Here is a 10,970-nt window from a genome sequence, read left to right as displayed (position 1 = left end):
CAGCAAACTATCGCAAGAACAGAAAACCAAACACCACATGTTCTCACTCATAGGTGGTAACTGAACAATGAGATCACCTGGACTTGGAAAGGGGAACATCACACACCGGGGCCTATTATGGGGAGGGGGGAGGGGCAGGGGTAGGGATTGCATTAGGAGTTAAACCTGATGTAAATAACGAGTTGATGGGTGTTGACGAGTTGATGGGTGCAGCACACCAACATGGCACAAGTATACATACCTGCACGTTATGCACATGTACCCTAGAACTTAAAGTATAATAATAATAAAAAAAAAAAATGCAAGCCGGAGAAAAGTAAAACCAAGGTTGGATAGGTAACAGGGAGTGCATTTTGTAGAAATAAGCAAGATTCATCTATGATGAAGTGAACTCTGATTAGGCAAATTTTGTAACCAGTAGTTTCAGAATCACTTTTGAACTCTGCTTTCCAAGGAGTAAGAACAGGCTCTATGTGTACATTTGTCATTAACTCAAGGACTTAAACATTTAACTTTAAAGAATTAAGTTCACACCCAGAGGCAAATTTATCTCCCTTTAGAAAGGCAATATTTCCTCAAAGATAAACCCTATGCCAGAGACCTGGCAGGGGAGAGCTGGCGAGAGATACCGTACCTACGATTATGGCACTAAGACCACAATGTGGCAGAAATTAATGGTGGACTTCAGCCGTGATTCATGAGTTGAACACACATGTTCTTGCTGAAAGATCCAAGAAACTGTTCAGAGTCATTAATAATTAAGCTCATGACTCGATAGCATGCTTTTCCAAGGCACTCCAGGAGACCTTGGTGAAACTCGGATTACCCTTCCTGTCCTGCCCAGAGCAGGAATGATCTGTTTTGTGCTCTCTGTTGCTCTCCTGTGGTGCACAGGGGAGATACAGGAGTGGATCCCAGGATTGAGCCTTTGCCCAGCAGTCCCTGCGTACATACTCTTCAGGCCTGAGAGGTGCCCTCACCACACAGAACACAATGAGGAACATGTTCTTCAACACTCAAACATGACAGGCACTTTTGTATGCACCACTCTCTAGTGCTGCCCTGGTCAAAGCAGTTTTTCACTTTATTCTGTGTTTTTAAAGTACTGAATCACTGGTATTTTTTTACTTTCCACTCTAAATTTCTAAGCTACATTCAAGTTTTTAAAATACTTTACCTAGAAATAAAGGTAGCCTACTGTGCTTGGGGTTGCCCAGGATGAATCAGGGTTGGCCATACTGTGGACTAGAAATAATGACAGCAGGACACTCTATGCACCTCCTTGTTAAGTGCTTCTGTGCATATCCTTGCTTCTTCACACTGAAAATTATCAACAGCATCAGACATGCCTGAGCCATCTTTGCATCATGAGCACACTACCTGATTTGCGTGTTTGGTGCATGAGTGAATGCATGATGAAGGTTCTGGGCAAGAGCTGCAATATGGCCACCTTCAAGTCTGCATTTTTGAGGGACAGAAAGGGAGGTCTGGAGAGTGGATATTCTTCTTTTTCTCAGATCAATAAAATAAATCTGTGGAGGCATAAATACGATCTCATCTAAGAAACCTTGCCAGAAAAATGTAATGAAATAAAGGACACTCCTATGGAATGAACTGAAGAGAATGAGGTTGACCTGCATGAAGATATAAACGAACTCCATACAGTACTTTTCCAGATAGAAAAATCAGTATTAAAAAGATGAAAACAAAAATTAAGACAGAAAGGTATGAAATATTTACAAGGAGTATAAATGGCAGTTCTCTTTTTCTTGCTGGCAACTAGAAGGAAGTGCTTATTATTATTATTATTATTATTATTATTATTATTTTTGAGATGGAGTCTTGCCCCATCACCCAGGCTGGAGTGCAATGGCATGATCTCAGCACACTGCAAACTCTGCCTCTCAGGTTCAAGTGATTCTCCTGCCTCAGCCTCCCGAGTAGCTGGGACTACAAGTGTGTGACACCACACCTGGCTAATTTCTGTATTTTTAGTAGAGACAGGGTTTTGCCATGTTGGCCAGGCTGGTCTCAAACTCCTGACCTCAAGTGATTCGCCTGCCTCAGCCTCCCAAAGTACGGGTATCACAGGCATGGGCCACCACATCCGCCGAAGTGCTTGTTTAAACTGCTCAACCAACTATTAATTAGAGGTTGATAAAGAAAAGAAATCACATTCGATTTAAAAGTGAGATACAGATTTAATAGACTTGCATTCTATTCCCTGATATTGACATCTAAAAAAACAGTCACAGAAATCTCCAGAATGGAATAGCGCTCAAGTTTAATGGGATTAGTTATTAAACAGAGTCCTTTTTCCCAGTATGCTTTGCTGGGAGAAAAAAACTCAGAGATATTCAAGACAATAACTTTGGGCCTAAAAGGTAGGCCTACTTGTGCAGAACTACAAAGCTGGTAATATATTTCATATCTTCTTCAAATGGCACCCTTTGAAGAGAAAATAATGTTTACTTAAAACGAGTCTTCAAAGAAGGATTCATAGTTTCTTATTTAAGTTAGCATGACCAAAGAATCAATATGCTTAATTACACGCTTATTTAAGAGTGAAAACACTTCACCTATGTTGAATATTACCTCACTGTTTGCTGAATGTTCTAATGAGTTCAAAGTACATTTATATAACTATTGCTTGAATCTCCACTGATAGTAATTTAGTTCTGTCTCTTATACAATAAAAACATCTAAGGTTAGTAATACTAATTTCCCAAGGGTTGGCATGGAGAAATAAATGGTAATGATTGGTACCTACAGTGTGAGAATACTAGTTCTACTATCAGAGTCACTAAATACTTTATCTTCCCAAATTGAACCTGTTTATATGTTAAATTGTGTTGGGGGAATTCAACATGCTGGAAAGATTGTTACATTAGCCATTTTAATCAGTTGGGTTAAAAGTTTTTGGTAATCATCAGACTCCCTAAATGCAATTTGGCCTTAAAATTTGCATTGGCCCTGCCCTATTTCCAAAAGCTACCCTCTTCCTTTACTTGAGTCGCATCGCTTACTAACTTGGACAAATTACTTAACTTCTATGTGTCTCAGTTTCCCTGGCTGCATTCAATGGGGATATTATTAGTACTTATCTCAAAAAATTGTTGTAAGTGAATTAATTCATGTAAAATATTGAGAACGTTCCTGGTATCATAAATGCCATATATGTGTTTGCTATTATTATTATGATGACTATAATGACACTGCACCCAGCAATCTCTGAGCATCATTGGGCTTAAGGAACACAGCATCCGCCTTTAGGACTGAGGAGCAGAAATCCCCGCTTCTGGCTAGGTGCGGTAGTTCACACCTATAATCCCAGTACTTTGGGAGGCCGAGATGGATGGATTGCTTGAGGCTAGGAGTTCAAGACCAGCCTGGGCAATATAGCAAGACATTTTGTCTATAAGCAATAGAAAAAATTAGCTGAGCATGGTGGCATGCACTTGTAGTTCTAGCTACTTGGGAGGCTGAGGCGGGAGGATCATATGAGCCCAGGAGTTTGAGGCTGCAGTGAGCTATGACTGCACCACTGTACACTAGCCTGGGTGACAGAATGAGACTATCTCTAAGAAAAAAAAGAAATCCTCCTTTCTGTTGAACTGAGTAAACATAGAGTTCTTTAAGGGAATTATTTCACGTATGGGTTAAATAGCTTAGCATGAAGAGTCAGCTGGGCTGTTATCTCCAAGGAGGCTGCACAAAAAGGTTAATTTTTTTCTTTTTTTTTGAGATGGAGTCTCGGTCTGTCACCCAGGCTGGAGTGCAGTGGCAGGATCTCAGCTCACTGCAAGCTCTGCCTCCTGGGTTCACGCCATTCTCCTGCCATAGCCTCCCAAGTAGCTGGGACTACAGGTGCCCGCCACTTTGCCCAGCTAGTTTTTTGTATTTTTAGTAGAGACGGGGTTTCACCGTGTTAGCCAGGATGGTCTCAGTCTCCTGACCTCATGATCCGTCCGTCTCGGCCTCCCAAAGTGCTGGGATTACAGGCTTGAGCCACCGCGCCCGGCCAAAAAAGGTTAATTTTTAAAGTCTGTGTAATAGTTTTTAGCTGGCTTTTAATAAAGTCCAAGGTTCAAAGTCACATTACTACTAGCAAATTCAGTCTATTTGAAGGAATTTCTGATATTTGCTTTGTATTATTATTATATTTAGAAAACACACACACACACACACACACACACGAACTTTGTCATATCTCAAAACAAAATCAGAACCAAGATTTTGCCACCAAGAATCAGAACTGGTGCCTCATAAAATCATGGGGGTGATTTTTAGGCTTGGAGCAAAAGCAGGAGGCTGGGTCCAGACTGGTTCTCCCAGTGAGGAGGCTAGAACTCGTGCAAATACACCACTTAGCCTCACTGGGCCTCCACATCTGCATCCGGAGCATGAGCAGCTTGGACCAGTAGAGCTTGTACATATAAGCAGTTATGATTTTTCTAATGATCTCAACTGAGGGCTGCTTTGCCTGTGTGGACTCTTCAAATTTAAAGGGCACATGAAAGATTCACCGCTTTATACTTAATGGAACCATTCTTATCCTTCTCCAGAAAGCCCTGGAGGGAAGCAGTGACACTGAGTATACTTGTGAGGGCAGGTGAGTGTGGATGAGCAGGGTGGCAAGAGAAGGGAGGAGAAAATCTTTTGAAGGAGATAGTTTACCCCTGCGAGTGGAATCTACCCACGCACAAGAGACAGGAAGAGAAAATGGGAATCCCAGTCTTACTATTCACTTGCTGGTGCTGATACGGAGGTAGAGGGTGAGAGCATCTTTGGTTTTCCTCTGATTCCACTAAGGTTACAACCCTCCCAGACAACTTATTATTAAATGGCTGAGCTGCCTGAACATTCAGTGGTGCCGTAATTTCATCATCCCATACCACAAAGGCCTCTCCTCATCATACCAATAGGGAAGGAAGAACTGGGCTCCTGTGAGTGGTGGTGGTCTCCTTTCCCTCCATGATGACAGTGGAAAGAGCAGTGCCACTGCCTTTATTTCTCAAATCCTGAAGGCACAAATTAAAAAACAAAAAACAAAACAAAACCAAGTTCACACTAAGAGATTAGTTTATGCCTTGTATGTTGTAGACTCAGTCATGTTGAAAATGATGCTTGACTGAATGTTTCGCCATGAAGCGTTCATGGCCCTGTCTCCACAATGGCGCCCCCTTTGGTCAGGTATTGATATATACACTAAGAACAATGCATTTAACCCGATAACTCATTTAGGTAGAGAATAGCTAGAAATTTTTTTTTTTAATTATACTTTAAGTTCTAGGGTACATGTGCACAACGTGCAGGTTTGTTACATATATATACATGTGCCATGTTGGTGTGCTGCACCCATTAATTCATCATTTACATTAGGTATATCTCCTAATGCTATCCCTCCCCTCCTTCCCCTCCCCAAGAATAGCTAGAAATAAAAGAACATTTTGGAGTTTTGTCTCTTGGTCGGGGGAGGGGGTCTTTTCCTTTTAAATAATTTTAAAAAAAAACAATAAACAAAATGTTTCATTTCCTCTCAAACACTAGAGTCTATTAAAGTAAACCCTAACTTATTTCAAATCACTTTGGACCTGCGCTTTCCAGATAAAATACTCTGAAGTGTTTAAGTATTTTCACTTAAAAACTGGTGGAATTGTATTGCAGAGAAATGGGAGCTATGTCTGTTGTCAAGTATCATGTGCCTGGAGGCTGCACCACCATCTCTACAAAGGCTGGGATCCAAGTGTGAAATGGCACATTATCAGGGCTACTGTTTCCCTAGTCACTCTCTAACAATCAGGTTACTTTTCCTTTCCCTGACAATATGGGACTTTCCCATAGCTTTCCTACTTAGCTTTCCTTCCACATCAGGGAAAGGTGTGCAAGGTGGCAGGATGAGATGAAATTGGCCTGGACTTCTCAGTGTTTCCAAACTTCTCCAGCTCCCTCCAGCATTATTAAAAATTAGTTCTTGTCAAAGGTTTGAAGCTGAAAAATCAGCCTCCCTTGTCCTAAAAGTCTGTATTTCTCAAACAGGGTCAGCACACCGTTGATCTTTTTGGATCTCAGTCAGTAAAAACCAACACTGTAGGGCAAGGGCTGTTCACTCACTTTTCTGTGGGGTCAGGCAGGTCACAAAAAGGGGTGGTGCAGACCATGGTTAGTTAAGATGAAAACAGGAGATGTGGCCACGTGCGGTGGCTCACACCTGTAATCCCAGCATTTTGGGAGGCCGAGGCGGGTGGATCACGAGGTCAGGAGATCGAGACCATCCTGGCCAACACGGTGAAACCCCGTCTCTACTAAAAAAAATACAAAAAATTAGCCGGGTGTGGTGGTGGGTGCCTGTAGTCCCAGCTATTTGGGAGGCTGAGGCAGGAGAATGGCGTGAACCTGGGAGGTGGAGGTTGTAGTGAGCCGAGGTCGGACCACTGCACTCCAGCCTGGGCGACAGAGCAAGACACTGTCTCAAAAAAAAAAAAAAAAAAGAAAGAAAGAAAAAGAAAGCAGGAGATGTATACTAACCAACTGACACCAGCTTCTGAGTTGGGGGGAGGTGGCAGCTGGAGGAGGACAATCACTTGTCCTAAATGGGAGCAGGAGCTAGCATCTTTTTGCAAGCACTTCACTGCATCTTTGCATGAAAAAGGCCAGAAATCTAAATGTAATGCTCAACTGACAGATTTTTAAGTGTTGCCAATTAAAACAATACACGTATTTTTAAAATGGGGCGTATGACCACACCATGACAGCCAAATACATCTGTGGAGGGCCAGTTTGTCCTCTTCTATGGAGAAGCTCGGAATACGTGTCCAGCAGCAGTAAAGGGAGACAAGGAGAAGACAGGGCAGGGAACAGGGTAAGTAAAGCCCACTGTATACTGCAAACTCAGCTCAGATGTCAAGCAGGAACCTAGCAGAGGGCTTTGTAGTGTCACTGTCGCTTCCAGGGAAGAGAACTGAGCCAGCCCCCCTCCCTGGGAGTCTGATCCAGGGAGAAGAGAGGAAGCAGGGTGTTGGGGGGGGGGGTGCTTTGCTGATCACATGATGTATGACACCCAATGGGAGGGCTGTTGCTGGGGAGAGAAGGGTTGTCTTGCACCACAGTGACCCTCTGCAGAGGAAGGAGGGGCAGGAAACGCTCTGCCTCCTTGTTACCAATAGCAACTCTCACTCCCCTCGCAGGGCCTGGCTATTCTGAGGCTGCCATCTCTTTTCTGGCTGTTTCCTTCCCTCTTTCTGTGCAGCATGCCCTTTCCTCTGTTCCGCCAGGGTGGCTCTCATTAGTAGATGACTGGTAGTAATTAAGGCTGCCTCCTGTGTGGTAGAGGGGAACCTGTGGGTGGGTGGGAAACATGAGGGTCGCAGTCAAGCACCTGATCATGAAGGGCTATGGAAAGGGGCAGAAGGATCCTGTCCCTTCATGGTCTCACTGCCCAGGACTTATCTCTAGAAAAAGGATAGGAGGTCGCAAGTAGTGCAGGAATTGACCTCAGTGCAAGAGTAATCCGAGATTCCAGAATGTTATCAGGGAGGATACACCATTTCCATAGGAAGAAAGGAGGAAGCAATGAATTTTGGTTATGGAATAATAAGATACAAAGATCCCAACTATATAATTATCCAAAAAAAGTCAAAACATCCAACATCTGGCTTAACCTGTAGAACTGTTTCCCAAATGTCAGTCATATCCTATCAACATGATTTTTGGCATTACTTTACACCACTCATACTACTATTCATGTAGTAGTTTCCTTTAAATTAAGCCACCATTTTATGTAAGTTTATTAAAAGGAAAAGTTAAATTGCTGCCCCAAATAAGAAGCCAGTATCACCTGCCATATGTGAAAACAGTCGTAAAAACAAAAAAACTGCAAATGCTCATACATGTACCAGAGAAATAATCTCCGACATTAACTAGTGTGTATATGCACTTAGGGAGTGATTGTTGTAAGGAATAGAAGAGAAATCAGCCAATCTAAACTATCACCCTCTCTGATAAGGTGTTCTGTGCTGCCAGGAAAGATATGACTTGGAGTTATAAATCAAAGAGCTTTCATGTTATTACTTGGGCTTCACTTACCCATTTTGGCTAATGATTTCTTACCTTAAAGGTCGGGGAATAAAGACTTGCTGTACAAACAGTAGATACTGCATATGTACTTTAAGACGAATGACAGCATATGGAAAGTAATTCACCAAGTCATAATATATGTTAGTCTCATTCTATCCGTAGGACCTAGGGATTAGAGCTAATCCAAAATAGAATCAGAAGAAAACCTCACCCTTGAATCTGCAAAACATTGAAGACCAAACTCACCACTTCTTAGACTTCAGCCGAGGCGCTGGGTTCCGGGGGATGAGGAAGAGAGCTCTCATAGGGTGCATGTCACAGAGAGCTGCAAGAGACCAAAACAAGGGCCAGCTACAGTTAGGAGGCCAAACTCAGGCCAAGCCCGTCTTGGCTGTGCAGATAATGCTGCCCAGTGACCCACTGAGTTTACACACCATGATTGAGCACGAAGTCAGAATATCCAAATGCTTGCATTTGACGAGCATTTGAAAGATCTCATGTCCACTTACAGGAGTCTCAAAATACAACATGGTTCACATAGCTACTGCTAACATTTCTAGTGAATACACGTTTACTTCATATTTAAGGAAACTAAGTTAAAGGGTCAACGACCAGCCATCTTGCTGTGAATGACCACCTGACGTTGAAAGTCAATAACATCAGATGACAACTACAATGGAGATGGTAAGCTATGTTTAATTAGTAAAAGACTAAGCCATAAATAAAAGACATTTGATTATCCCATCTATTTCTTACACATTGACAGCTCATCCAAATGCAATGTTATCTACACAGAGTTTTGGAGTCCAAAACACCAGCCCAGAGCCTCATTTTCTCTGTTTCCAGATATCCCGAATGGCTTTTCAGGTGTCGTAACGGGTTTTGTTTCGTTTTGTTTTTAAATTCACTGGCCCCAGGAAACCCAGAGGATTAAGTCACACAGAGTCTGGCAGAAAAACAAAGTTATAAAAAGATCTCATCTTGTAAACATGACATTATCATTTATAGTGAAAGCACTCATATGTTCTTTCTTTAATAAAAATAATTTATTAGTTTGCTTTTCAAATATCCGGGAGAATTTCTACTTTGTAGCTAGAATAAGAATATGTGCTCCCTAAAAGCCAAAGGATTCTGTGGGCAGAAGTTTATTTTTAGCCCTGTCTACCACTCATCAAGAATGATAATATGGTTTAAGACTGCAATATATTATTTTTCTGATTCACACATGCCTATTAGCATTGTGAATGAGGGCAATTTTGTCAACCAGCACTCCAAATCAATCATGCTACAGATGAGTTCTACCAATTCTAGACTGAGAAGAAAATGATGACAATCTGAAGGTGAAAGTCTTAAGTATAACGACCTGTCATGCAAATAAAGGGCCTATTTTTGTACTGGTCCTTTGAGATGCAGACACCAAGGATATTACTGGGTAAATTACTATGTGAATGGAAACAGGGAAGGAGCCAGGCAGTATGGGAAGTCATCAGATTGCTATGCAAGTCTGACCCTGAGTGAAGGAGAGAGGGAGAAAAGGTAGGTGGAAGGGTCCCAGAGTGTCCTGCAGGTCTTGCGAAGTCACAGGGTATTACTTGGGTGAAAGCTGTCTACGAAGGAATCTTGTGTCCTCCAGGAAAGGGCCTGCCTTAGTATCCCCACTGTGCTAGGTCACTGGTGGGGAGTGGCCCTTCAAAGGTGCGGCCTGGTGCCATTGCAGCAGCTGGGGCTGTCAACCAGTTATACTTCCTATATGGAGATCCGTGAGACACAGTCTCTTGACAGAGACTCTCTGCCAGGGCCAGTACTCCAAATCTCAAGGAACTGAGATTCTCAAGACTGCTGGAGCCCTAGCCACTCTGCCTCAAATAGCAGGGGAATCTAAAATTTTAAACATCAGTATTTTAAGAGGAGTAATAGCAATTTGTATAACCTGTGCACTGAAAATTAATTTTGGGTTTTCATACATTGGAGTTTATAGTCTTGTGAATTGGTCACGGTTTTATGTCAGGTGAGGAGTAGTCCAGAATAAATGATGTACAGAATCTGTACAACAAACAAGACTCCCCAAAGATTGCTTTCTTTTCCTTCCTTTTTTTTTTTTTAAATAAAAACAGGATTCTCCCACTGCACTGAAATGAATGGATTCCTGGTTGATTTAAGATGATTCTGCTTTCTAAATATGCCAGCTTGAATCCATGCAGGGCTCGGTGTAGTGGAAGTAAAGCAACTGCAGCTCCTGGCAAGGAAACTTCAGTACCCGCAGAGCAGACCAGCAACAGATTTCACCCCAGAAGAGGGTACTTACGGGGAGCACCTTCTGCCATTTCAATGGCGGTGATTCCCAAAGACCACAAGTCACTCTGAAAAAGAAGGGGCAGACACACACATAAATTCAATAGACAAAGGACAACTTGGTTAAACCTGGTAATTGTTTCAGAACTGCCTGTGGGAAAGTCATTCAGTTGTCTGTTTACAAACCTGTTACTTTCACTAACCTTCAAAGCAGAAACAGTCTTACTCACTTTTCATTGACAGTACCATTCATGGTATCTGGCACATGGCAGCTTATCAATAAATGTATGAAAAATGAATATAAAAAATTTTTAAATTAATTCATTACTGAAATTTATCTGTGAATTGAACCATAGGAAATTGCTGATATTTGACTGTTTATAACACTGTCATTGAGCTATAATTGTCATATAATAAAATGCACATAAAGTACACCATTTGATAAGGTATAACATAGGGATCCTCCTGTGAACCCATCACCACAATCAAAACAGTAAACATGCTCCAACTCCCAGCGCGAGCGACACAGAAGACCAGTGATTTCTGCATTTTCAACTGAGGTACTGGGGTCATCTCACTAGGGAGTGCCGGACAATCGGTGC

The 10,970-nt window shown here is 42.1% G+C and overlaps 1 protein-coding gene across 8 annotated transcripts in view; it reads right to left on the bottom strand.

The window, feature by feature from the left end:
- Positions 1-10,970, bottom strand: part of TNIK (TRAF2 and NCK interacting kinase) — a 415,617-nt gene that overhangs the window by 107,046 nt on the left and 297,601 nt on the right. For all 8 annotated transcript variants that reach the window (XM_011948978.1, XM_011948979.1, XM_011948982.1 and 5 more), the window contains exons 8-9: positions 10,382-10,436; positions 8,323-8,401 (exon numbers count right to left, since the gene is read on the bottom strand). In XM_011948978.1, the coding sequence (XP_011804368.1) occupies positions 8,323-8,401; positions 10,382-10,436 (134 nt within the window). The remainder of the gene's footprint in view (positions 1-8,322; positions 8,402-10,381; positions 10,437-10,970) is intronic.

The sequence above is a fragment of the Colobus angolensis genome, unplaced genomic scaffold, assembly GCF_000951035.1.
Source record: "Colobus angolensis palliatus isolate OR3802 unplaced genomic scaffold, Cang.pa_1.0 Scaffold289, whole genome shotgun sequence".
Classification (NCBI taxonomy): domain Eukaryota; kingdom Metazoa; phylum Chordata; class Mammalia; order Primates; family Cercopithecidae; genus Colobus; species Colobus angolensis.
This window is presented reverse-complemented; position numbering and strand designations above follow the sequence as displayed.